The 27,583-nt window shown below is 40.5% G+C and overlaps 2 protein-coding genes across 2 annotated transcripts in view; one reads left to right on the forward strand and one right to left on the reverse strand.

Moving 5' to 3' along the window:
* The first annotated feature begins 116 nt into the window (after positions 1-116).
* Positions 117-18,297, forward strand: NT5DC3 (5'-nucleotidase domain containing 3). The gene is made up of 14 exons (XM_065743114.1): positions 117-306; positions 3,583-3,767; positions 7,495-7,569; positions 8,034-8,089; positions 10,405-10,495; positions 11,768-11,905; positions 13,017-13,077; positions 13,277-13,379; positions 13,519-13,620; positions 14,537-14,618; positions 14,976-15,062; positions 16,454-16,594; positions 16,904-16,968; positions 17,560-18,297. Exons 1-14 carry the CDS (start codon positions 117-119, stop codon positions 17,819-17,821), a joined length of 1,638 nt encoding a protein of 545 aa, XP_065599186.1. The 3' UTR covers positions 17,822-18,297.
* Positions 18,298-21,677: 3,380 nt separating this feature from the next.
* Positions 21,678-27,583, reverse strand: part of STAB2 (stabilin 2) — a 76,782-nt gene continuing 70,876 nt past the window's right edge. The window contains exons 64-69 of the mRNA XM_065743115.1: positions 27,404-27,523; positions 26,380-26,538; positions 25,360-25,467; positions 24,007-24,135; positions 22,854-22,973; positions 21,678-21,990 (exon numbers count right to left, since the gene is read on the reverse strand). Of these exons, the coding sequence (XP_065599187.1) occupies positions 21,934-21,990; positions 22,854-22,973; positions 24,007-24,135; positions 25,360-25,467; positions 26,380-26,538; positions 27,404-27,523 (693 nt within the window). The 3' untranslated portion in view covers positions 21,678-21,933. The remainder of the gene's footprint in view (positions 21,991-22,853; positions 22,974-24,006; positions 24,136-25,359; positions 25,468-26,379; positions 26,539-27,403; positions 27,524-27,583) is intronic.

Here is a 27,583-nt window from a genome sequence, read left to right on the forward strand (position 1 = left end):
GGCTGGCCGGTGCTACCTGCCGCCGGGTCGGGCCCGCCTCCCGCCTCGGCACGGCCCCGGGGCGGAGCCCGAGGAAGTGACTTCAGCCGACGGCGGCGGCGCGGCGGGCGCGGAGCATGGCTGCGGTGGCGCGGTCTGTGCTGGCGGCGGGGCGGGCGGGCTCCGGGCGGCGGGGCCGGGCCCTGCCCGCGGCTACGGCCGCTCCGTACTGCACCGTAGCCCCGCAGCGGGAGAGGCGGGAGCCGCCCGCCGATATGCGGAGCTACCTGTGGTCGCGCTACAAGGAGGCCAAGCGGGTCACCAAGGGTGAGCGGGGCGGGGAGCGCTCCGTGCAGAAGCGGCCGAAAGCCGGCGGCTGGGCAGGGTGGGAGCCGGCACCTGGCGTAGCGGGGAGTGCCCTCGGGTAGGGCGGCTGCTGCTGCCCGGGGTGCTGCGTGAGGGGAGGCGGCTTTAGGGTGGGAGTCCGGTGCCTGCTGCGGTGGACTTGACTCGCAGAGAAGTTGAAACGCTGCGAAGTTTTAGCGGTGTTCCTTCTCTTGCCTACGGCTCCGTTAAAGCTCCGGGAAGTAAAATGTGCTGGTGCTGCGTCCGCGATGCCGGCCGGTTGTTTTTGAATGCGAGGATAAGGTAAGGAAGTCCTGCCCAGCTGGGCTGAAAGTTAAGGCTGTGCGGATGCCTCAGGTCCACGGAGATCCGTGGGATTCCGTGCCCGTGTGTTAGCGCCCTGCCCTGGAACACTGCTCCGCTGCTGTCTGCCAGGCTGCAGAAGGCACCGTACAAAGGCAAATTTGGGTGGTGAGGTACTGCCCAAAGCGCCCTATCCCTGCAGGTGCTCAAGACTGGCTTGGGTGGGACCCTGGGCAGCCTGAGTTGCTGGGTGGGCTTTAAGGTCCTTCCAACCCAAACCATTCTGTGACTCCGTGAAATATAGTTTGCGCCCATCTTTGTTCTCACGCTCAGCATTACTGAGCTGCTTGGATATTACCAGTAGAAAGAGGTAGATTGTTTCAGTGCTGTCAAACAGGAAAGCGTTTCCTACGTAGTTAATGCTCATCTGAATATTGCTGTGGTCTTGCACGTTTTGCCCCTTATAAAAGGGAAACAAATGTAATTTGTAGCATCAGACAACCTGAAAGTCCTAAGCCGTGAGCTGATGATGTCTTTGGTCTGGGTGCAAGCAAAACTGGCAGTGTTGGACCAGTGAAATAGATCGGTGCTACAGGTGTCTGAAAGGTACTGTAGGCATGGGGCAGTGGGATAAGGGAAAAGGAGAGAGAATGGTGTTTTTTTTTTTTTCTTCTCTTACTTTTGGAATTATCTTTATTCCCCAGCCCACACCCTGTAATACTTCAAAGCTATGGTAGGGCAGCATAAGGGGAAATGGCAGGCTCCGGGTGGGTGTGGGTCAGTGTCGGGTGAGGCAAATGCTTTTAGAATCAGTCAGAATATATTATTACTGCCTGAACTGCCAAATGTCTTCAAGTATCTGACATTCTGTTTCATTGGGATGCTAAAATGACAAACCTATCCTGATTTTTTGATCATAGGTTGTGTCTGCGAGCCCAAATATTTAATAGCTGTTCATGATGTCTGTTTTCAGGCAGCTGCTAGTTAAAGTGTTGTTTTTCTTTTTTGTTTTTGTGAAATATCTGTTTGCAATGTGTTGTCTCACTGGGCTCCACAGTAGGTGTTTGAAAAATGCATAATACCCATTCCTATGTTACAGTTTAAATAACATCACTTTGGAAGTTCACTTAAGACTCAAGTTGGATCCTCAAGTAATTAAATGATTCATCATCTCTTTTGTAGAATAGGAGTGTTTATCTTAATTGTAGCGTGTCAAATTGCACTTGATTTTTTTTTCTCTTCACCTCAACTGAACATGACAATTATCCACTGTATTTTCATGAGTGATGATTGAAAGCAGGAGGAGGTAATGTCTTGGTTGAGACTTATTTTGTTAAATCCCCCTAGTGATTGTTTATGAAGGATATAGCTTTTCATGTCAGCTCCAGCATGGCTAATTTCTGCCATCTTGGTGAAAGAGATGCTGCACTTCATATGAAACTTGGGAGAAAACCCAGTGAAACTGCTGTTCTCTCAGTGAATAGCAGGTGTGTGTGTCTGAAGTTGAATAGTTTCAGATTACTGAAATATTGACAGTCTCTAAATTCCTTATAGTATCTTCCTGTTAGCTGTGCAGTGATCTAACACATTGCTTTTATGAATGAAATGCTATTTCCCTTCCTGTGAGTTGGCCAAATTTTTCAAAATGGAGCATTAACTTCATGAAAAGATCTGCAGTACCCATGCCTGCCTGTCTATTTTGTTTCCTTTCATGGTGGAGCTTGTAGACTGTGAGTTGTCAGAGCTGGAGATGTTACGTCACTGCTTCTGTGCTTATACATAGAAAATAACCAGGCACATTTCCTTCAAAGTCACCCTTTAAAGTGCAGTTTGATGATGAAAGCTCCCTTTTTTTCCACTAGTAGCAAAGGCTGGGTTATAAAGTCAGTATACAGGAAGGGAAGGAAGGAGAACTTGCTTTTAATAAGATGACAACCTCCTGAAGCTGTTCTTCCAAGTTTTTAAACAAGAAATACAAACATCGTTAATGATGACTTTGGTGTTGGCCTTAGAGTTATGGCTCAGTCTAAAGGGTCTTCTTTCTCAGTATACATTTCAAATAAACATCAAGAGAAATACGCTATTAAAAGCTGAAGCAATTTACACACATCAGGTATGTGTGAAGAGAATAAGCAGAGTGTTTTCAGTTTCTGACTTGCTGGAAGGTAAGCACACATTGCTATGCTTATTGAGCTGTTTTGGGGAAACATGGTAATCACTTAAACTATGCGTATATAGAATCACAGAATCATTAAGGTTGGATAAAACCATAAAGATCATTTAGTCCAACTGCCAGCCCATGCCCACTGACCACGTCCCTCAGTGCTGCATCCACGCAGCTCTTGAATGCCTCCACGGATGGTGACTCCACCACCTGTGCCTCTGCAGCACCACTCTTTCTGAGAAGAGATTGTTCCCAATATCCAACCCATATATCCACGTGAATAGAAGTTGAGTTATGTGGTACCCTTGATATGGTCAAACAAAAATTTTAACAGCATCAGGTTAAAATGATGATAGTTCTGCTTTTGGGGCAGAACCTGGAGCAAATAATGAGAGAAGACAAAGCTCTCAGAATAAGAGTGATAACAACCCTCCACTCCTCAAACTCCAGTATGCATTTTTAAAGGAATTGTTAAATACAAATAAATCAGTCAAGTTGGCAAAAGCAACATATATTGATTCTGGGGTTCTGTGTTAAGCATGATTCAGAAACACATCTTCTGTTTTACTTGTTTGAGGAAAGTCTTCAAGTAAAAACTGTGAGTCAATGGCAAAGTAGGGATAGTATTTTCAATAACGTCATTTTACTGAGAGTTAGATAATACATTAATGTGAATCCAATCCAAATAATAGATTCCATCTTCATTTATCTATATTTAGAAATTGCTAATGGTTTTCTTACATAAACTACGAGGTTGGTATAATTTTTTTTCCCCTCTCCTCTGTTCCCAGAATTAGTTCCTTCAATCATGAGTAACATGCTGAACCCGGACGCTATTTTTTCAAACAATGAAATGAGCCTGTCAGACATTGAAATCTATGGCTTTGATTACGACTACACGTTGGTCTTTTATTCTAAACATCTGCACACACTGATCTTCAATGCTGCACGAGATCTTCTTATTAATGAGCATAGGGTAAGTAAAATTATTGGAGTTGCAATAATTCTGTGATTGAAGAGTATAATGGGTCATTTCTAGTTGAGGGAGATATAACTCATCTTTTTGTGCCTCAACCCTGCCTTGGCTCCTTTGTAACACATTTTTTTTTTTTACAACAGCTAACATACAAACCACAGAAGTCCTGATTTATTTTCAGCTGCAGATTTGAGCAGAGTACAGTCTGGCAACAGTCAAGGAACATTTTGTTTTCTTCTTTGATTTTTTTGAATTTATTTTTTTATTTGCACTTCTGTGAGGGTAGTGATGATATTCTGCATGGAATATTTTCAGCCTGTCTTCTTAAGAATGAGATCTGTGATTGTGCAGTCTGCCTCTCTATACTCTCAGCATTTCAGCCCAGTTACCTAAAGCAGCGGTGTGTGCAGTGACACTGTAATCAGAGGTTGGATACAGGAGACCCAAATAAGTGCTCAGCAGTCCCCAAAGGAGTGTGTATCTGCTGTCTGGCCAAGCAGTGTGTTTGTGTCAGTTGCCCATAAACATCCAGGCAGCTTGGAACTGGGTTGGAGATGGGAGGTGTTAACTGTTTGTCAGGAGGCAAGGAAGGAGATACAGAGAGGTTGCATGGAAAATTGAAGATATTGGAGGGAAAAGGTCTGAAGCAAGTGTGGACTGGAGGAAGCATAAATAACAGCAGTGTAGGAATTGCAAGAAAATAAAAGGAAGAAGTATACGGGCTAACAATGAAACTATTTTCAAGCTGAGTTTGTATAAAATATACAAGCAGAATAACACTACCCATTCATGTTTCAATCCAAAGGTTAGCTATATATAAACATCTATAAATACCCCTTCAAGAACAAACAAAACTTCACGGACACTACAAGCATACACAATTTGATCCCCCTAAACTTGGTGTGCCTTGGTAGCAATTTCTGTAGTGTGTGTAAATACACTTTACTGAAGTGACTTGGTTCTTGAAAGGTCCTTTAGAGTAGCAGTAAGAAGACAAAAGTGTTACTCAGTCATTATTATTTGAATTAATTCAGATAGTAAAGTTATTACTGTTTGTTGTTTTGATGAGTCTCTTGCACTGTAGTGAATGAAGTTCCAATTACCTTTTGAAAAAGCTTATTGAAGTATATAATCTCTTGAAGCTTGAGAGACAACAGTTTTTGTTAATACCAACTTCTGTAGCTGCCTAATGATTATCTTGACATTAACAGTAGAAATAACTTTTAGATAGCATTGTCACTACAGTGAAAGATTTTGGTCATGGCAGTGTAATGTAATTAATCAAAAATTGCAAAATACACTGTATTAAACAAGGAATTTTGAAATATGCCCAAAAGAATAAACATCAACTTACTGCTCATCTCACAGGTGGCAGCAGGTGTGGAATGTAAGTCCTTGTTCTTAGGCTTGTGTCTCCTCTAATTTATGGGCCTTGTGTCCCATTATTTGGACTGCTGTAGCCTATATGGTATATATGTACTGCTACTAAAAGTGGTGCTTGGTTTAAGCAAATGGTGCTATTTTTATGATTATTTTTTTGGCTTGTAAGAAAGCTTTGATTTGTGTGCCAGGTTAGGCTTAGTCTTTTGCTTGCATGTACTGGCACACGTGCAGAAGACGCCCTTCTGTCAGAATACATTGAAGTGGCAAAGTCAAGCATGCAGAAACAAAATTTCCTTGCTTATTCTTGATGTGGCCACTTTAGACACATGTAGTACATTGTGGTCTTTAATTGAGCACAGTCCATATCCTCCTGTCCTCCTGTGTTTTTTCCCTTTGTTTTGCTTTATGGTTCCTGATCAGTTCTGCACATATTTACAAGCAGTTTTTAGAATTTCTATTTTTTTGTTGAAATCTGTGGCGTCCCCCATGTTCTCTGGAACCAAGAGTAGGGGGGTGACAGTTGAGAAGCTAAGAGAAAGGCACCTATAATTAAAGAAAAACAGTCCTTCACTTGGCATGAGCACAGTCTCTGCAACAGTTGCAGAGCAAGTGCTCTTCTGCAGAGATAAAAAAAAAAAAAACTTGTTGGAAAAATTGGGATTTGATTTAAAAAATAAAAATAAAAAAGCTAGAGCCTTCATTGTGGCTGTACAACCTATGTTTTTTTCCCCCCTCCGTCTTGTAAGCCAGCCATGTTATGTGTGGAGTTTTTATAGAGAAGTAGAGGATGTATGTGAGGTGCATCAAGTTCTAAGAGTGCTGCGGTGTGTGAAAAGAAAATGAAATATCATCTTTCAGGTGGTTAATCAAAAAAAGGAGTTTGAGTGGAGCATTTCTCCTTTTAAAAACAAAAGGATATAACCCTTACCTAAGGCATTTGCTGGATGTGTAATTTTTTAATGCTAAAATAACAGTCAATTGGAAATGGGCCAGTCTGATAGGAGGGTGTATTCTCCCTGTGCTCTTTATAAACAACATGATACAGAACCTAACTCTTTTGCATAAAAAAACAAGAGCATATGTGGAAGTACCCCCTCCAGGCTACTGATAATAATTGTTTTCCCACCGATGTGTAGATAAGAGATGAGGAATCTTACTAAAAACAGATGACTACTGCTTATTTGTTTTTTTTAATCAGTGCATGGTTTTCTGGAAAAGCGAGGTTGTGTCTACAGTGAAGCAACTCCCAGAAGTAATACAGTTGGGTCACTGCGATGCTCTTCTTAGGTGACTCACTTGGGTTGTGTTCAACACTCAACTTACTTTGGGATCTGATCTGTGATGTACCCTGAGAGGTACTGGTTCCACAGATGCAGGTCTGATGTTATGCTGTAGATGTTCAGGTGTATCTGTTTTAAGATGTAGCATGGTGAATGCTTGGAGAAGGTGACTTCTAAGCCTTTGTTGAATTGCACTGTTATAATAAATCACTGACTGAGTGTAAAGTGTCTATGGGCCAGGCATATCTTGCTGATGGACAGCTGTGTCAGGCAGTACCATGTGCTGTTTGAAATTCCTGGGGTCTACACTCTTACCAGCTTTGCTTTTTGGAAGTCCTCTGCAAGTGAAAAGGCATAACTATTTGTAGCCGTACTCTTCAAGCCTTGTAGTCTAAAGAGCCAGCAGACATTTTAGGAAGTCTGACATTATTGTATGCTCCAATCCAGTGCCTGGGAAGAATAGTGCTGTAATTTGAAATAGCTGATCTCAAATGTGATCTCAAATGTTTTCCAAAATATTCATTAGAATGAGATTGGGAATCTTGAATTCATAGGCTGAGGTGTCTTCAGTTTGTCCTGCCAGAGTAAAAGAAGCTCCTGGACAACACTCTCAGACAAATGGTCTTATTTGTGGGGTGTCCTGTGTGGAGTGAGGGGTTGGACTCAATGATCCTTATGGGTCCCTCCCAACTCGAGGTATTCTATGATTCTAAGCTTACATTTTTTTGGAAAAAAAATCAGAGTCCAAGGTAATACAGCAATTAAAATTTTAATTTATTTTCATGGGTGCATATATTAAAATCTCTTTGATCAGGAGACTGATGTTTACAGTTGATTAGAATGTGGATGTTCAAATACTGTGCTTGACTTGGGTTTAAAATCTTGGCTTGCCTCATGCTGTGTGTACCTTCCTGTAAATCTCATCAACTTACTTAAAAGCACCTTTAATGGCTAGCAGGAATGAGAAGCAGATAAACCACACACTCTTCAAATTACACAGAAGCATTCTTTCAGATTTTCTTCTTAAAGTAATTTAAAATCAGTTTACTGTTCTCTTCTCTTAGTATCCTGCAGAAATAAGGAAGTATGATTATGATCCGAATTTTGCAATAAGAGGACTTCATTATGATGTGCACCGGGTATGTATAAGTATCTTCATTAAGAGTTATGTAGTGCTGAGAACCTAGCTAAAGAAAACAAATGAGTCTTTGAATTCTTCCAGTCTTGTTCTGTGCTGTGTAAGGATTTTGATGGATTTTTTTTTCTTTTGTTATGAATTTTATTTTTATCTTATGTAAGAAGTGTTCTGGGTGTTTTGTGGGGAGAAGGAGTAAGTTAGAGTGCAACAGAATGAACCTAAAGTAGGCTGCTGTTATAAGAAAAGGATACATCTTCATGATTAAGCTCAGGTCATTTTTTTGCAGGCCTTATGTTGAAATCTTTACTAAAGTATTTTGGAAGCTATAACAGCAGTTGAAGGGAAGGTGCTCAGTTGGTCTGGAGTCAGAATTGTTATAGATGAAATTGGTCTGGTTTTTTTTTTTTTTTTTGAGTTTAAGATAGTTGGCACACAATTAAGGCTGACTTTTTTTTTTCTTATAAGGCATTATTAATGAAGATCGATGCTTTTCATTACATTCAGCTAGGAACAGTCTACAGGTAGGTGAAATTATTGTCTGTATTGACAAGAAACCAAGTATACTCTTGTTTTTCAATCTCCTAGTTGCCTTTATTAGTGCATGTCTTGGCACATATCGGGAACAGTGCACTGAAAAAGCACAGGCATGAATGAGAACTGCAGTCTTACTGGAGGGACCTTCTTTGCACCTCTATGTATACACACAGATGCTAGCACACATTTACCAACTCGTAGCATAGCTGATTTTCCCAGTCCATAGCTGGGGAAGCTGGCAAGCTGGTTGGTCACATAGTGCTGAGTCACTTTGTTTCCGGCTGTTAAATTGTGCTGAAAGACATCTAAAAATACACTGACTTCTTCACTGGTGCTTTCAATGTAAACAATTGCTGCAGAGTGCCTGTTAGCATGTCTTTAGCGTGGCTGCAGATACATTTGAAAGGCTTTGCTGTATTTGCACAGAGCTTTCAAGTTTGGATGTGTCATTCTGCATGGGTGATGTCAAACATACAGCATGACAGAGCATACTGAGTTCAACTCAAATTGGCAGTCTGTGCTGTGCTTTCTTACATGGCACAATCTTAGTGTAGGTGACCTTTTGGTATGAAAGTCTCTAGTGGGTCTCAGCTTGTGCAGTACATGCTTGATTAAACATGATTGATTTAAGATTACCTTTCTCTTATGTTCCAACACTGCTGTTGTCTGCCGTCTATCTAAGCTCTGTAGTTCTTCAGATTTAACCTTGTATGTGCTCTGTGTATTTGTAGGCCAGTTATACTGCTGAAAATAATAGAACTTGCCCAAGCATAAGACCTCACTTGCACTGACAGATTTTAAGTAATTCTGGTACTGTTTTAACAGTGCATGTCCAAGAGCAGCAGTGGAAGCACTACCTTAGATGAACTACGATGCATTTAGTACAAAGTTTTGAGTGGCATAAAATAAACTTAGTAGTTATACAGCTGGACTGTGAACTTTGTCAAGACTGTGGGTCTTTTAGCAAAACTGATGTCTAGCTTTACAGAAAGTCTTCTCTCCTCTCTGGATTTCACAAATGTCTTCTCTCATGATTTGCACTGAAATAGTTCTTTATTCAAAAGAGTATTTTCCTTAGTAGTACTCAAGTACTATTTGGCAAAGCTGTTGTTGGAGTAGAACCTGAGTTAATCCTTGATTCTGGTATTGTTGCTTGGTGTGCATTTTTAACATTTTTGTTGTATTTCTTTCAGTTTCTTGATGCGGAGTAGATGACACTGAATAACTTTTCTATATATATATGTATAAAATATAATGTAGTTAACTGCTCTACTATAGCACTGTACTAACTTGAATGATGTAGTCCTACCAACAGTAGCACAGAATATGTGAAAGTCAATGTCACATTAAAAAGTGCAGTACAGGAGCTAGCCAAACACAAACTCTAATAATGGAAAACATTGGGCTTATTCTCTTGTTTAAAATGCTTTGGGTTAAGACGAAGAACGAGACTTTCTGAAATAAACTGTCTTGCATACAAGACTGCAAAAAAAAAAAAGCATAAACATAAGTAGGTATGGGGAAAAGGACTGAATGATCTGACTTCTGTGTTCTTCAGTCTCAAGCAAATCATCCCTGCCTTCCCCTCCACTTATGTGTCTTCTGGTGAGAATTGCTGCATGTGCACAGTGATTTAGGTGCTTCCACGTAAGATATTTGATACTGTAAATAATTAAAAACAACAACAGAAAGACCAACCCAATCACAGAATATGGAGCCATTAATATTTTAGTAGTTGATAAAGAAAATCTGTTGATATGTCTTTTTTTCTGTATTTATTGTGATACTTTTTTTTTTTCATTACTTGTCAACAATCCTTCCAGTAATTTTAAATTTTGGGAAACTAAGCTGTTGAAGCAGCTTAAACTCTTACTTAAAGGTTGTGTGTGTTCTTCTTTCCCTTGAATCTTCAAGGTCATAATGCAGAATAGTCTGGTTTACACACTATCACATCATCAGTGCTTTAAGAAACAAAAGCAGAGTGAGGAATTACTTTAAGAAGCTGGAAACTTAAACTGCTTTCTACAAACCCTTGAGGCAGAGCTTCAATGGAGGCTAATTACCTTTTTTTCCTCTTAAGAAAGTAGAAGATTTAAATTTGGAATGTGTTTGGCATGCATCGGCCTGTTAAAATGTTACTCCTTCTGTAAGGAGAGATGCCGTTTAAATTTAGGCTAATGTGTTCCTGTGACATTGTTGGTATTTCAGTAAGCTCCAGACTTAAGTGATAATCTGATGGATTTTTATTCAGTAATTACTTCAAAATTTTAGTGCGACTTTTGAACCTTTTGTTATTTTCCAGAGGCCTCAGTGTTGTCCCAGATGAAGAAGTCATTGCAATGTATGATGGTTCCCATGTTCCCTTGGAACAAATGAGTGACTTTTATGGAAAGGTAAAATAAAAGCAAAAGAATTACTGCTGTTTACAAATGGAATGATCTTTGTGGTTCTTTTTAGGAGAGTGGGATTGTATTTTTTGTTCCTCCTGTTATATTTTCCTCAATAACTGGTTGACTTAAGGTGTTAGATAAGAAGCTTTCTCTCTGACATGACAAATACCCTTTATCTCCCACTTAGTGTAATTTCTTTTTACTGTTGCCTTGCCCAGTCACACATACAGAAGTAGAATATTGAAAAGTCAAGTGACTTACTCAGTTGCACAGCAAATCTGATAAAGGCTGGGAAGTGAACCATGTCTGATGCCTTACCTTCATACTGAACTTAAAATTTCCATTTAATTCTTACATGTGGTCTCTGGAGCAGCTGCAACAGCTCTGAATATCAGTCTGGAACTTGTTAAGGGGGTACTTTGGTCTTCAGTGCTATTCTGCTGATCTTGAAAAGGAAGGTGACAGAACAAACTTAGACTCAAGTGCTTCCCTCCGAACGTCAGGAAATGCTTTTTCAAATGTGAGGGTGACCAAGCACTGATACAGGTTGCCTAGGGAGATTATGGAGTCCTTTCCTTTGAGATCTTCCAAAGCCTCTTGGACGTGATCTTGAGCAACCTGCTGTAGCTGTCCCTGCTTGAGCAGAGGGTTGAACCAGGTGGCCTCCAGAGATCCATTCTAGCCTCAATTATTCTATGGTCTTGACCAGTGTGCTGTTTTGAAGAAAGAAATCTGGTTGTTTTACCCTCTTAAAGTATTTATTCCTACAGTGAGATCCTCTACTTAAATGAAAGTGAACTATAGTTACAACCTTTGTGGAGTGGATGCCTGTTCTTACATTAGTTATTGTAGATAGAGCATTTTATCTCTTTTTAGGAGGGTGAATTGTTTTGCAGTCCTAGTTAGCATTTAATTAAATAAAACCACTATTGTTTCCTTTCTCTCTGCCCCATACCAATGCTGTTTGCTTGTAAAATTGTGGACATCCAACAAATGCTTCTTTTGGCTTAGCTGAATGTTCTTTTATGTGTTCATGAGATAAAATATTGTTTTTAAAGCAGTGGTTCTTCATGAGAAATTTTCAGAAAAAAGGCAGTGCTTTTGTTAGTTACTTTCTTGAGTCAACATACTTTCAGTAAGAGTCCTAATACAGTGAGAAGATGGGTAGCAAAGGCTGAGTATTTGCAATTAATCTGAAATTTTTCTATTAAGTGAATGGAAGTGTTCCAATTTGAGAATCAATGTCTGACCTTTTTTCTTTTTTTTCATTTGTAGAGCTCACAAGGAAATACAATGAAGCAATTCATGGATATATTTTCCTTGCCAGAGATGACACTCCTTTCTTGTGTGAATGAGTATTTTCTGAAAAACAACATAGACTATGAGCCTGTTCATCTGTACAAAGATGTCAAGGTACTGACTTTGAAGATCTAGGTAAACCTACATATTTGTGCATCTTGTCTGTGAGCACCTCACAAAACTAATGCTGCTGCATTAATTCCAGTGAAATAACTCAGCTTTAGGTTTCCTGTAGAGTAGTTATTGCTATAAAACCATAAAAACTTAAGAAAAATGATAGAAAACCTTGGAAAAGAGGCAATAACTTCACAGTTTGTTTTAAAAATCATGTTCTGTGGCATGGGGGCGGCTAGGAGGAAAGTAAAGAAGCTCTCACATGTCAGTAAAGCTTCTTTTGCTATTATTAAAGATATACCTTTCCATCTGAACACTTCTTGTTTTTATTTCTTGAGGCCTCTTTTGTTTAGTTAAGTGTATGTGATAGGCCTGACTGTTGAACTTCTCTCTTCTCCAGTGGAGTTCCTCTCATCTCCTCCTAATTTTTCCTTCTGCCTACAGTTATGTAGTCAAAAAGCTAGTTTTTGTGACTTCTGCTGAAATGTTTGTAGAAACTTCCATACACATAACTGCTCAATGTTACCAACTTTTTTGAAACTGCATAAAAGTGACTTCTTAAAGAGTTTATGGGCTGTGCACAGTGTTAAGTGCCAGTATGGCAGTATCACTGTCATAAACAAAGCATTTTTGTTCAGAGCCAGCTCAGAAGAGATGCTGAATGCCCTCAGAGCTCCTTATGGGTCCTGTGCTTAAGGATCTAGCTTCTTTTGTCTGTTCAGTTTTTTTTAAATCAGGGAATATTGGGGTGATGATAATTTAAAGTCTGACTTGTAGCTTCCCCTTGCCCAAGGGAAGGAATGTATTTTGCTCCAGAGAACATCAGAATCCTGTGATGACTTGGCTTCTGCAAAGGGCTTTCACCTACCTTCCCTTTACCCTTCTGAGTGCCCTGTCACAGTTGTTACAAGCCCATTTCATTGTTTCCTTGAAGAACAAGCTTTCTTTGTCTAGTGCTGGTGTATGCATAATGAATACTACGTGGCATTTCTGCGAAGCTGAAAATGTAATTCAGGGAATGCAATTGTTATAAAAGCAAATTATTACTGTGCAGTTTTTCATGCTTGAAAAGATCGTTCAGTTCTTCAGTGCTCTCTTGATTTCTTGACAGGATTCAATCAGGGATGTCCACATCAAAGGAATAATGTATAGAGCAATTGAAGCAGATATTGGTAAGTACTGATGACATCATCTGTCAAGACTTTTTTTTATTTGAGATTGCAGTTTCTAAGTTGTAAAGTTTGAAAGAGATGTTACCGTTTATCTAGAGTGCCTCTATTAAGTATAGCCTCATGCTTGGAAACCTTGGTTGAACACAGAAAACTCCTCTCTAGAGAGGCTTGATTAACATTTTTTCCTTAATCCTCACAGAGAAGTATATCTGTTATGCTGAACAAACTCGTGCAGTGTTAGCTAAGCTGGCTGATCATGGCAAGAAGATGTTTCTTATCACAAACAGTCCCAGCAGCTTTGTGTAAGTGAAGTCATTTTCTGTTCAGCTATCAATTTATGAAGGATGGGGAGGATGAGATTGAGTGCAATTTATTACACTGTCCTAATAATAGTTGCACTTCTGTTATGCTTAGCTGTTAATAACCCTCTGCCCTTTTTAGGGACAAAGGTATGAGATTCATAGTTGGCAAGGACTGGAGGGATCTCTTTGATGTGGTCATTGTGCAGGCTGATAAGCCAAACTTCTTCAATGATAAGCGAAGGTAGGTATTTAGTAAAGACTGTTTCAAGCAGCTTATTTGGTATAAAACAATAAAGCATTTTATGAATTATTTTGACTTGGGGATGATATAAAATGAAATTGTATTTCATGAAATCTTGTTTTAAGGTCATTAGAAAATACAGAAACACCCCTTTTTGAAGTCCAAATATTACCATTTATTACCTGAGAAAGTTCCAATAGCTAATACAGGTCTAGTCTCCTGGACTGAGTTAGTCATAGAGGCTCTTTTTAACACATGTAGTTTAGTTAAACGTTTCTCTAAACTTGGGAGTTGTTGGTACATTTCAGAAGTTGCACTTCATCTGGAAATGTTTTATTGCTTGTGGTTTTGTTTAGTCATATGTAATATTCAAAGGGTGGACTGCTTGTTCAGTCAAATAAATACTTTTCAAATGTGTAAGCACTTCTGACACTTGAAAAAGATCTATTCCTTTAAATGTACTTAAAAGTTTGAAAATGAGATAGAAGTGGGATTTTTTTTTCTCCTTTGCTCTATTTTCCATTTAATTTCACAACCTTGCAGTCCTCAGTTCAGTGCTGCCTTCCTCAACCATTCAGTTGTACAAAGTGAGATATTGGGCAAGATTTTAAATATTTTCATTCTTTTTTGCATTCTTTCCTTAATGGCAGATCACTGACACTTTCTCCCTCTATCTGAGGAGGCTGATTCCCTGCCTTAGTTCAAAAATTGCTCTTAAACTCTGTTATAGATGTCATCAGTATACTGTGAAGAAACATTACATTTACCTGGCTGTATCTGACACTTTAAAACTTTGCTTTTCCTCTTACAAAATATTCAGCTGCTATTAAGCACATTTTCCTTCTGAAAGATGAGCGCTTTTCATAGCAGAATACTTTTAGAAACCACGTAACAATTGTGTGTAATTCTATTCTAGACCATTTCGGAAGGTGAATGAAAGGGGAGTGTTGCTTTGGGACAAAATCCACAAACTGCAGAAAGGCCAGATCTACAAACAGGTGCACTTCAGTAACTTCCAATGCTTTTGGCTCAGATTTGATGCCAATTTCTTAGGGTCCTGAACTTCAGCTATCATAAAGACTTGGAAATAGTTTTTTAAGGTTATTTTAATCATTTAAGTGGTTCAAATTGATTGTTGGTGTTGTATCCCTGCTGTTTACTTGCCACTTAAAGTACGTGTGAAAAGTAATTGTGTTACTGAAATAGCTTGTGAAACTTGGGATTCATAATACTTACACTGAGGGCAAGATATAAATATTGATATAAAAATATTTTAAAATGGGTACTAAATTATTTTATTGTGCCCGTGATAGTGCAAGTTGCATGCTGTCTCAATATATGTGTTGTTTCTGTAGGGCAACTTGTACGAATTTCTGAAGCTGACTGGTTGGAGGGGCTCTAAGGTGCTCTACTTTGGTGATCACATCTACAGCGACTTGGCAGTAAGAAGCTTACTCTCTTGAAACAGGATAAAAGCTGAGCCTTTGTTTGTGTCCTTCTCCCACAGTTATTCAATAGAATGCTATTTAATGAGAAGTTTCTGAATACAGCAAAATCTGAGTTGGTAGTAAGCCATGTTGCTTTTCTTGCATTAAAGAAAACCAGTGCCACAGAAGGCTGATTGTACTTTCCACCTGACTTGTAGCATTTAACTTGCTTACATCCTGGGCCCAGGGATTCATAGAATCATAGAATGGCTTGGGTTGGAAGGGACCCCAAGGATCATAGAGTTCCAGCCTGTCTGCCACAGGCAGGGCCACCAACCTCCAGGTCTGTTTCTAGACAAGGTTGCCCAGGGCCCCATCCAACCTGATCTTGAACACCTCCAGAGATGGAGCATCCACAGCTTCTCTGGGCAGCCTGTGCCAGAGCCTCACCGCCCTCTCTGTGAAGAACTTTCCTCTGACATCTGATCTAAACTTCCCTCCCTCAGCTTAAAACCCTTGTCCTATCACTAAAGGGATGGGAATTTGTACTCCTGATCCAGATACTGATTGTGTCAGATGTCCATGTTTACTTTCTGCTACATCCCAATGTATAGAATGTAGCTGATTTGGCTGATGGTTGATACCAAGTGTAATAAGAACGGAATGAACTTCTGTTTTGAATGGCAGGTGGTAATCCCTCTGTCACTAATGGTAAACTGACATTCTTCCCGAGATCTTGTGAGGTTTGCAGTCCTGTTGTCCAGGTGTCTTCTTACTACCTTACCAGCAAACATGCTGTTTGCTGGCACTTTAAAATAAGTTAATGTCATTAACTCTTCTGCAATTGATTGCGTATAAATACTTTTACAAAAGTGAGTGCTGACAATGTGGTGATAACATGTTTCAGCAGCAGGTGTTAATGTTTTTGCCCCGGTCTGCTTTTGCATGGAAAAGTAACCCTGCACCTTTCAGAGGCTGAGAAAGGAAGGAGAAGACTTCTCTGTTTTTTGTGCTCCAAGTAGCACTTGTCTCATCTTGTACTCATCAGGCAAAACTTGAATAGCTGGAAACATGCAATTTCCCCTAGATGCTTCTGACAGCAGCAGAGGTCTCATCTATGAAAGGAATTTTGTACTGTTTCCTTTAAACCTAATGAATTAGTGTTTATATGCAGCTACTCATGTGTTCTTTCTCTCTGAAAATGTGAGATTTGGAACATACTTTAAGATTAAAACCTATCGCATATTGGCACAATTAGTTCCTGCAGTTTAATGTCTGCTTATGCAGAAAAAGCAGTTAAATTAACACCCTTTGGAATTAAGAATGCTCGAATTCTTCAGTATTTAAGTAGGTGTTAATGGGTTTTTTTCTTGCTAATTGAATTTTTAATTCTTCTTGGTAAATAGGATTTGACCCTGAAGCATGGCTGGCGCACTGGTGCGATTATCCCAGAGTTACGATCAGAGATTAAAATCATGAACACAGAGAAGTACATTCAAACCATGACCTGGCTACAAACTCTGACAGGATTACTGGAACACATGCAGGTTTGTTCTGTGTATGTGTAATCAGTTCTGTATAGCTGAAGGGATCCAGCCATGTTTCGAAATGCTGGGTATTGATGTTCTAAGTGCCTTCTTTCCCACTGAAGTTCTGCAGTTCAACTGCAGATAAATGTAGTTTTTTGCAATTAAAAGAGTTTTCTCATAACCTTAATGCTTTTCTCCACTTAAAACATGTTATTTTCTGTATAGTGATCTTGGAAGCATTGCTCTTGTCCTATTAGCTGATAAGGGTGTATTAACAGACAGGCTCATTGATGAGGAAATCCTTTGTTACCTGTCATCACATTCCAGGTTCACCGTGATCCTGATTCACAAATGATTTTAGAAGAATGGAAGAAAGAAAGAAAGGAGATGAGGTAAAAAATAGGAGTTTTAACTATTTGCAGTATTCTTCATGGTAGCTAAGAGTTTGATGTAGTGTTTTCCACAGGTTTCTCTAGAATTTGAAAGTAAATGAAATTGGAGTAAAGCTTGGTGGAGACTATTAAATTCTTCTTCAAATTAATTCCTGTTTTCTTTGTGTATGTTAATCTAAACTTTATTTTTTATTCTTTTATCTCTTGGATGAAGAGATACCATTAGGATTTAGATAAAGACTATTATTTCATTACCTCTAGAAGTGGTAAGGAAAGTGAAAGCTTGAGGTGCCACCTTTCTGAAGAAGCATTTCCCGTTGTTTTTAGTGGGAGAAATACAAATCATAGAATATCCTGAGTTGGAATGGACCCATGAGGAGAGAATCCAACTCCTGGCTCCACACAGGACCACCTAAAAATCAGACCATGTTCCTGACAGCAGTGCCCAAATGCTTCTTGAGCTCTGTGTCAGAGCTGTTCTATTCTCTGCTATGATGACTATTTCTGGGCCATGCACGTGCAAGTAAAGAGCGTAAAGAGATGTGTGCAAGTGTGTTCCCTTCATTCTTTGTTTTCTCTCTTGGGGGACAGGGAAATGAACAGGAATTTCTTCAACACACAGTTTGGAAGCTTATTCAGAACAGACGAGAATCCCACTTACTTCCTCAGACGTCTCTCTAGATTTGCAGACATCTACATGGCATCACTGAGTTGTCTCTTGAACTATGAGCCTGATTACACATTTTATCCAAGAAGGACTCCTTTGCAGCATGAACTTCCTGGCTGGTCAGACCAGCTGTGCACCGGTACATTCAGAATACCCTTCCTACAAGAGACAGTTCAGGTCAAATAAGCACTTGCCTTGTTCTCTCTAAAATGGGCTAATTTGTCTTTTTTGGAATATAGATGCATTTTAAGTCACTTGAATCAAGTACCTTGATTAAATGTAATTCATACCAGTTCTCATAAGCATAGTACTTATTTTCTCCCCGCCTGCTCAGAGATGCAAAGTCTGTTCTTACACACAGAGGATATGCTAGACTGCCAAAATAGCTGTGGGCTGGAAGGGAGGAAACACTGACATTCAAGGGTGGTTGCCTTTGTTGATTTGAAACTACAGCCACATGATTCAGAGAGAGCTATGCTGTCCCTTCAGAACTCTAGCTGCAGCCTGCAACAGCTTTTGGCACTCAAACACTTAAATCCAGTATTAATAATGTGGTGATGTGAAGTTCCCAGCTGGGTTATGGTGAGATTTAGAGAGCTGGTGTAAGCATTTTAACTTTGTGTTGCTGTAGCTGGCATGTTATCTGGAACTGAAGTAACCAGTATCATCTGTGTGTGCATCTCTGCTGCACTGTGATGGCTGCTGTACAGGTGTGCTCAGGTTTTCCAGCCTGTGTGTCTGTTCTTGGCTGTACGTGGACCTGAGCCTAAACCTGACACTAGCAGGAAGCTTGGCCTGCTTCAGCTTCCTTCTGCTTGCTTTTAGACATGTTTCTTTCTTAGTTTTTAAACAAACTAAATATCCACTCTCTAATAACAAAGCCATTTCAGGAGGTCTCACAGAGTGCATTTTAAAACTAAAGAGAATTCCATCAGGCTTCAGATCGATCCTAAATGCTGCTTTTTACATTTCTAAGTGTCTTACAGTGGCATACAATGCAGTTTTGGAGCTCTCTCGGTGAGAATGTATTTCATGTAGCCTTCAGTGACAGGCTTCTGTGTTCAAAAGTACATACGCACAATGGGCAAATGAGTTGGGGGGGGGGGGGGGGTGGAGAGGTATATGAAGAAAATGAAAACCAGAGTTAACTGATGACATTCTTTTTATCTGAAACCCCCAAAGCTGAGCTGGGGGCAATGTAAAATTTGTATCAAGCAAAACAATTTTGACCGTGCAGGTGAAAAGTTTTTTGAATTACTAAAATGGTAAGTAAGGCATGAGCATAGACTTTGGGTGTTACCTATGTTCCAAAGATTAGAGCTGAAAATCTCTATTTTGCACAAGGAAAGCATCAGTTGATGTGTTTCCTCAAACAGGCACTTTATAGAACTGCTATATGGTTGATTTTGAACTGGGAGGCTTTCTTTTCTCTGCATCCAAAGGAAAGCTTTCTTTTTTTGTTTTTGTTTTTTTTGTCTTAAGTGGTGCTTCCTGCTCCAGTCCTCTTAGAAGGCATATAAATGATTTAATAGCTTTCAAATTTTAGTTAAGGATTCTTCTGTTAAAAGTGTAACAATCAATAAAATAAACAGAGTTTGGTATTTTTCATTTTTAGGACATCACTTGGTTCCTACCGTGATTGTCAGGTAGACAAACTTTTGGTGACCAAAAGTTTTCCTGTTTGTTTTTAGCCTGTCTTATGTGTATGGATCTGTACTGAGTTCAAGATGTGCTATCTTCAGTATCTTTAAAAGCATATTTGCAAGTAATGAATGTATTTTAGCCTGCACAATTTCGTATGAGGTTTTCCTGTATGCTTGAAATCAGTCTGAAAGCCTGGAGATGTGCTTGTAGATTTTCTGTTCATGGTTTTCTTATGCTCTTGTTTCAAACTTGACATGCAACACTCCTGAAGTGTGTGTGTTTGAACAGGTGGGTGTACCTGAAATGATTGAGCTCATCTGACAGTCCTGCTGTCCTGAGGAAAGAGAAAAGATGATTTTGCAGAGAGTTAGTTGGGTGTTATCAGGACAGGTGTTGGTGAGGCTGTGCAAGAGATTTAGCACAATTGGATAATGCAAGCTGTTCTATGAGCTGAGCTTTGGGGATGGAAGCATCTCCAGTTTGCCTTGGGCTCCTCGTCATCATGCTCAGCTGAACTGAGCTTGATGTTACTCTGTAAGCACCTTTCTTGTTCTAGAGATCTCAATGCACTGTTTAAAACGAAGCAAAATGTGTGTTCATCTTACTATCATCTTACTACCTGCCATTAACTAGCGCTGTTACTCAGTTCTGCATTATTGGATTTCATAATGCTTTGGTTATAGCTCTGATGTTGATTTCTTGAAATCTGGCTGAAAGTCACTTTGTTTGCCCAGTTTTCCCATGATCCCCAGGAACAGTTGGATGATGTTAGCCACACACTGCCCATTTTGTTTCAACATAATTGTCTCCTCTCTTACCTTAGAAATCCATCCAAAGTCTGTACAAAGCTACCTGACAACAGTTAGCTGAAATAAACCTTGTTTATATTGCATGACTTCTTGAAATAAACAGCACTGCATGACAACAATCAATTATGGGAGAGTTATGTTCTTTTAAAACTATATACAATATGAGTTTAAGTGGGAGTTCTAAAATGTGATATTTATTTTTCAGTGCTAGAATGTTAGCCTTTTAAAAATGTCTTGCATTTTTATAGTGATTTCAAAGAACTGGAGCTGTGTACCTCTGTGTTCTCTGCATTATTTATTTGAGCCCTTCGTTACTGACTTCAAAGACTTGGGTGCATTGAAAGGACAATGTCTGTTTCTATTCATTTTGGGAGCATAGTTCATTTGAACACTGAAGAAAGAATAATTTCATTTTCTGTTCTATCAAAAATGCTGAAGAGATTCAATAGTGTGGTAAAAGAAGAGTTTAATGAACTGTGGAAACATTTTGTGATGAAAATATTTAATGATTATGACAAAAAATAAATGCTTGGACTTTATCTTCTGGTTCTTGTGAGAAATGTTTTTTTTTTTTTTTTTTTTTTGTAATTTGGGAGAGGGAAAGAGCATGAATTGTACTGCTGCAAAACTGGCTAAGGAATAGTCCCTTAAATGTGTATATTTATGGGTGTGTTTCTTCTGAAGTATTTTTGTCTCCAGGGAAAATCAAGAAGATGTGGCTAAGGAGCAAGAGGAAGTCCTATGGAAGTCAGTCTGTGGCCTTCAGTCATGTATTTACAAATGAGATTTCCTTGGCTGTCCTTGATGTCATCAGTCCCTGACAGGAGGGGGGATATTCTCAGAGGGAATGAATGTATCCCTGCAGGTGCTGTCTTTCCCCTTGTTTCCCCCTCCCCCTTACAGGTATGCTGCATGTGAACATTGCTGCTGAGCAATAGCATCCTTCTTTCCTTGCAGTTTTGTGGTTTCTATCAGGCAAACTTGGGGTAATTCATTTCTAACAGTGAATAGCAGCTGCTATTGCAGTGTTGGCTGAAAGGCAGCATTCATGTGCTTGGCAAAGGTGGCTTCTGTCAGACCTGAAGATCTGGTCTGAAAATGTGGTTGCAGAATAACAAGGTGCATCCATCTTTGTTGGCTGCTTCATCCCCCAAATGGCTCAAGTACAATCGTATTACTATTTTAATGCTCTTATATAGCAACTTCAGCAAGGAGTAGGGTTATGCTTAATCCTGCCCTTTGTAGAGTGATGCGAGATATAAACCAACTCAGAAAAGCTGGAAATGCTGGAGCAGGAAACTGGTGTTGCAATTCAAGGAAAAGACACTGGGACAAAAAAAAAATCCAACCAAAAGCTATGGTTTTTCATTTAAAACTACAGATTTAACACGTTCTGTTTCGCAGCAGCTCGTTGTAATTGCACCGGAGCCAAAACAAAGGCAGAGCTGGAGTAGTAGCAAATTTAGGATACTTGCCAAGTTATCAGCCTTGTGTGATTGAGGCAATTTAAAATCCTGTGTGGAAGAATAAAAGCAGTGAGATAGGCCAGTGAAAGTCCTGCGTTTTTGGTACAGAGATAAGTCCCTCTTTCCTCCTGGACAGGTGGAGAGTTGAGCCTCACTTTGACATTTAGCACTCAGAGTAGATATTTCTCAGCTGATGTTTCTGAGGGTTGGTAACTTTGCAAACCTTGCGGACTGTGTGTTAAACAAGGCTGTACTCCTTTGCTTTGGTTTTTAATTTATAATGAGATTTTATTTCCTGACAGTTGTAGGTGCTGTGTTTTATTTTCCCCACAGTAAATGTAAATAGGAATTTATAGCTGACTAATATCAAACCGAGTCTTTAATTCTGAAGTTCCTCGTAAGGACCGCTCATCACAAGCTGCTGGTCATCTGAATCCTATAAAACAGAAGGAAAAACAAATCAGACTAACATAGTGCACGTGAAATGCACATTTGTGGCAAATTTATCCATATAGATAGAAGTTTGCAACTGCCATTTTTGCACTGAATAAGTCTTTTTACTGCATGCATAATGGTTACTCTGTTCTTTAGCTGCTGTGTGTACATGAAAGTCTTGCTAAACTGGACCATTGAGGCTATCCAGATGCTTCAGCCTTACCCAGATTTTCCTTCTCTTGTTTCCCACCCCTCTCCCACTGCATTTTGGACACTGTACAGAGCGCTAGCATGACACTCAGCTACATTTGCAGCAAAGAAAAAGGAGGACAAAACTGAAAGGCTTTGAACATCACAGCAGCATTTGAAGTCCAACTTAATTTGGCTTTCTTTGAAAGCAGCTGCAGCCTCGCTAGCTGTTACTTAGATTTGTAGAATTACTACAGTTAGAAAAGACCTCCATGGTCATCTTGACTCAATCCCACCATCCCCACTGACCATGTCCTTGGTGCCACATCCACATGCCTCTGAAACACCTCCAGGGATGGTGACCCCACCACTGCCCTGGACAGCCTGTGCCATTGCAGCACTGCTCTTTCTGAGAAGAAATGCTTCCTAACATCCACTCTGAATCTGTTCTGGAACAACTTAAAGCTATTACCTCTTGTCCTACTTGAAACAGACCTATAGACTATAGCCTTAATTAAGCTCCAAGTGATGCTACCCTATTCCTAGCGGGGCTGAGAGAGAAAAGCCAGGAGTCTGAATGATGTTTTTCCAAATACTTTTCCCAAGTGGCTGTTTTTCCTTTATAAGGTCACCCGCTCTTATTATGATCATAGTTGTGTACCAAATAACACTTACTGAGAAAAGGTCGTAAGTAGGTTCTGATGGAGTCAGTGCAGAAGAACTTTCATATGAGGGGTTGGTGATATTTGAAGGCTGGGGCTTGTCCAGTGATGTAACATCAGTGTCATCTTTTGACTACATAAAATCACACAAATATTCTTAAAATCCATCCTCCTCCTGCTGTGCATTAAGTAGGGCACTAACCTTCCCTACTGACCAGTGCAGTGCTGTGAATGAACTCACTTTGTCCTCTAAGTCTGTCTCCAGGCACGAACTCTGCTCTGGGTGTCGTATTGTCTCGGGTCACTTAATGTTGAAACACTTCCCCCCCGTTCTTATTTTTAAGCCACTGTGAAGAATGGGAGAGGAAGTACTGTGCTGGCATTGTGCATAGCATGAAAAGTACATGCTTGTTCTTAACTGTGCTCAATGCTGTGATATAAAAATATAAGCATTTCCCCTGGTTTCTGGCTCCTTTTTTTGTTTCTAGATGACTATATCTATACAGAAGCTAGAATAGGAGGGAGTTTCTGGTTGCTTTCTTTGGGATTGATTTTTATAACACTTTTTTGTCACAACTCTTTGTTTCTGGGCAGCTTGGCTGCTGCTGGCTGATTTTACATCATCATGATGCTCTGTGAGGCTAATGAAGTTAGAGAAGGAAGTAAGCATGGGAGCACAACAGTATAAGAATTCATACTTCTCAGTCTCCTCCAATTTGCTTGCCTTTTAATCCAGCCCTTTTTTCCCTATTAAATGTCTAAACCTCCAGAGCTGTAAAACTATTAGCAGTGCTGTGGAAGGGAAGGGGAGAGGTTAAGTTCACCAATTAGTGGTTCAATTGATCTGCTTCCCTAAAGCTGTTTCTGGTGCAACGAGGCCTTCTGCATTGGTGCTGTTCAGATGTAAGCTTTTGGCCAGGCCTCGCTGCTCATAGTGGGAGCCCTGATAGTACATCCCAGCACAGTGCAGCAGGCAAAGTAACAGAGCTCCCAAGCTAAACATAGGAACCTTTGTCGTGTGTCAGTGTGAACAGTTCAAGCGTAAAGTGATCTGCAACGTTTCCAGCTTAATAAATATGAGGATAAATTGGATCCTGTGCGATCTGGAAAGTGAAGTAGGTCAGAGGAAGTGCAGGCCGCTAGTTTTTCACTCCTCAGCCTCTCACCTTGAAGTGCTGGAAGCCTGTGCTTTTCTTCCTAAATCGGAGGTATGAGTATCCGATGAAAGCCACCACTCCAATAACCAGGCAGATGCCAAAGAATATCCCCGTCCCGGTACCGGCGTGGAGATGAGCCTGGAAGCATGGACAGGGTGAGCTATGGAGCGTGCACTGATTGCCTACCTACTCCCCAGCACGTGTGATGTCTCCCTGAGCTATGCCTGAAGTCCTCAACTGCTTTAGTGGTGGAGTTTCCTGCTCTGTGATCCCCAAAGACCCTTGAATACGACCTTCTGATGGTAACTGCAAACTAGAACTTGGATTCTGCACACTGGATGATGGTTGTGGTGCAGCTTCAGCTTGTTTGTGTTCCGAAATATCCAGAATAGACCATGTTATGTGTACATTTCCTAGAGAAAGAGCTGAAATAAGGGCAGAATTTTCCCAAACTAGTTTTTTGTATCAAGCCACAGGGCTGCAGAAAGCAACCAGACTGCAGTCCTGGAGGGAACTGCCAGTTTTGTGGCGGTGATAATTTTGTCTGAGGGGTACAGGATGCTCAGGATGTAGTTTCCCAAGCACTGCACTCTGCTGGTAATCCTGGGAGAGAAGAGGGGTCTTCACCAGGGAAGAATCCTATGCAGTTAGGCTTTTCCATATGATGCTTCTGTGGTGGTCTGCTTAGAAAAAAGGTTCCTGTATGTATCGTGGCAAAAGTTTATTTTCCTTTATTGTTCTGAGTAATTTTCTTGTTTTTTAGAAAATGAAGCATAGTGCAGTGGTATAGCTAACAATTAGAAAACCTTTAGTGTGTGTGTTACAAAGAAAATATAATATGTGATGCTATAGACTGACAGAAATGATTTTGAATGGGATTAAAGGAACTGAGAGCAGCCCTTTCTGCACTGTTCTATTTTGCCATGTGTATTTGGGTTTGGCTTGGCTGGTCTTCCTAGTGGATGGGATAACTAGATCCATGGCAGGGATTTATGCACGCAAAGGAAGAAAATAATCTGTTTTCAAAACACTTTGTTTTGGAAAGGAATGAGTGCGAAAACCAACAAAGGTTTTCCTTAAAAGCTTGAGAGATGTTTTTGGAAAAATTCAAAGGGAACTTTGTAAAAGCTTGGATGAGTGCAAAACAGCTGGAGATGGACTGGAGTTGGAAAAAGAAAAAAAAATACAGGGAGAACAGCTTCACTTACACTGTTTTTCAACTTCTAAATTTCTTTCACTCTAACTTTTTAAACTGAAACTGTATGCATGGGAGGGAAACTGGGAATATACGAATGTCAGTGATTAATTTGGGATATAAGCCACAGCCACCTCCCGCTACCCCAGAAGTCCCTATGTACTTACAGGTGCTGGTGGAGCTCTCAGAGGCTCTGAAATGACATGGATTATCCCATTGGAAGCAACTATATCCCACTCAACAATAGCACTTCCATCCACATATCTGGTCTCGGTCTACCGGGAGAGAGAACAGTGAGATCTGAGCTCTGACCCTCCTGCCTTTGGAGCTTATTTCCCCAGCGACTGTGTCAAATACTGACACACTGAGATAAATCACTGGTAGGCTTACACCACTGCCCCACTGGACATCTGCTTAGAATGGTCCCAGGATTGTCATGGCTCTCCCATGTGGAGCGGCCTTACCTTTATACTACCTGCAGGCTTTTCTTTCTTTATTTATTTATTTCTTTCTTTTTTTCTCCTCCCTCTACTGGGAAGTTACCAACAAACTTTACAAGTGCCAATGTCTTTCTTTACTGATAAGCTGCTGCTCTTGTCTCTCCTACCCTCACTCTGTTCTCTTTTGTAACCCTGCCTGTCTGAGAGAAGGGTTGACCCAGGGCTGTATCCTTATGCTGCGATTCTTTCAGGCTGTCTGAGCTGAATCCTTTGAGTGTGGCTGCTTACAAGTCCAATCATCAGCCCACCCCCACCATACCCACTGACCATGTCCTCAGTGCCACATCCACACGGTTCTGGAACACCTCCGGGGACAGTGACTGCACCACCTCCCTGTGCAGCCTGTGCCACTGCAGTGTCACTCCTTCAGAGAAGGAATGTTTCCCAGTATCCTACTGGAACCTCCCCTAGAGCAACTTGAGGCCATTACCTCTCATCCTATCACTCTTACTTGGTAGAAGAGACCAATCTTCAAGACTTGTGCTCCAGACCCTTTACAGCTCTGTTGCCTCTCCTTGGACATGCTCCAGTCCCAGCTCTGCCTACCCTGAGATTGCCAGGCTTCTCAGTTCAGCCTCTTCTTGCTACTGGCTGTAACCTTACAGTGTTGCTCTCTAGATTGGTATGTCAGCTGATCAGAGGGTACAGGATGAGAGGGAAAAAAGCTGGGTTTTGTTACAAAGGCACCTGTTCAGTGGTAAAAGCTTGGTATTCTTTTCCTCTGTTGTCTGTAATTAGGAGTTTTTCCCCAAGGTGAGTCAGGAGAGTGGTTCCGTTGGTCAAGTCTTCATAAAACATGATACTGGCATTAGATAAATGATACTCAATGTCTCGACCAGAAAGTGTCTAAAAATCAGAAAGAAATACAAGAAATGTTAATCAGCCTCTTTAATCTGCTGGATTTACCCCCAGCCAGACTGCCTGTGACCTTTTTCCTCTCTGCTATTAACGTTGCAGCAAGTGCAATACAGGACAGGGTCTACTGGGAAAGCTGCATGTGAACAGTGGGTGGATCTTCCAACCCTGCTGGCCTTTGGCTGCTGCAGGCTACATCTTGGCTGTGCTGGCACAAAGGATTTTACTCCCCTTTTACCTGAAGTGGTGAGCCTCAGAGATGCTCAAAATAGCTTGATGCAAGGCAGAGTGTGTAAACTCATAGGAATTGAGATCTCTTGTGTGCTGCTTTTCATAAGTGCACAGCCTTCTACCTGAGTGGCTTACTGCTCTGGGACAGGTGAAGAAGTCATGATCTCATCTCTGGCTGGGATTGCACCTCAGCTGTTGGAGGCAATGTTTGATTGAAGGAAGGAAAATAGGACAGGCACAGAAATGAGGCTAGAAACAACTGTCTTGAAGGCATTTGCAAGACATATCAGAAGTACTGCTTTCTTCAAATAACTGAGCTTAATGATGTCCGGGGAGATTTCATGTCAGACAGACACCGTTACAGCTGGGTGACTAAAATCCCTGATGGAAAATTCTCTGGGGTGACTCAGACTTTCAGTGACTTGGTATTCCTGACTGTAGAAGGAAAACAGAGTGTGAATTCGTCTCTTCCAGAAGCACAGTTCAAACTATATGGGATTACAAAGAAATCATGTCATACGAAAACTTTTTTTTTCATTGAGATTGCATCAGGATACAGAAAGCCATGAGTGGCTGTTTAGAAAGTGTTATTAAAAAGAAGAAAGAAAAGGGAAAGCACTCTTGCCTGATTTTCCCTTAGTCCACTATCATTTGGAGCAAAGAGTGTGGCTTGCACTGACAGGTCAGTGAGGTACTGCAGGAATGCTCTCCCTTTCCGAGAGCTGTTGGAGTAAGCCATGATTTTCTGTGTGGAAACAAAATCCAGCTTCAGTAAAAGGCAGACATGAGCAGACAGATGAAAAGG

Source organism: Cyrtonyx montezumae, unplaced genomic scaffold (genome assembly GCF_038088225.1).
Source record: "Cyrtonyx montezumae isolate F1298 unplaced genomic scaffold, pur_monq_1.0 scaffold_3, whole genome shotgun sequence".
NCBI lineage: Eukaryota > Metazoa > Chordata > Aves > Galliformes > Odontophoridae > Cyrtonyx > Cyrtonyx montezumae.

Excerpts from the sequence above, each read along its gene's own strand:
- NT5DC3 (XM_065743114.1), top strand. The coding sequence starts at position 117 with ATGGCTGCGGTGGCGCGGTCTGTGCTGGCGGCGGGGCGGGCGGGCTCC. Across the intron at positions 13,621-14,536 it reads TTCTTCAATGATAAGCGAAG|ACCATTTCGGAAGGTGAATG; the intron begins GTAGGTATTTAG and ends ATTCTATTCTAG. Across the intron at positions 16,969-17,559 it reads AAAGAAAGAAAGGAGATGAG|GGAAATGAACAGGAATTTCT; the intron begins GTAAAAAATAGG and ends CTTGGGGGACAG.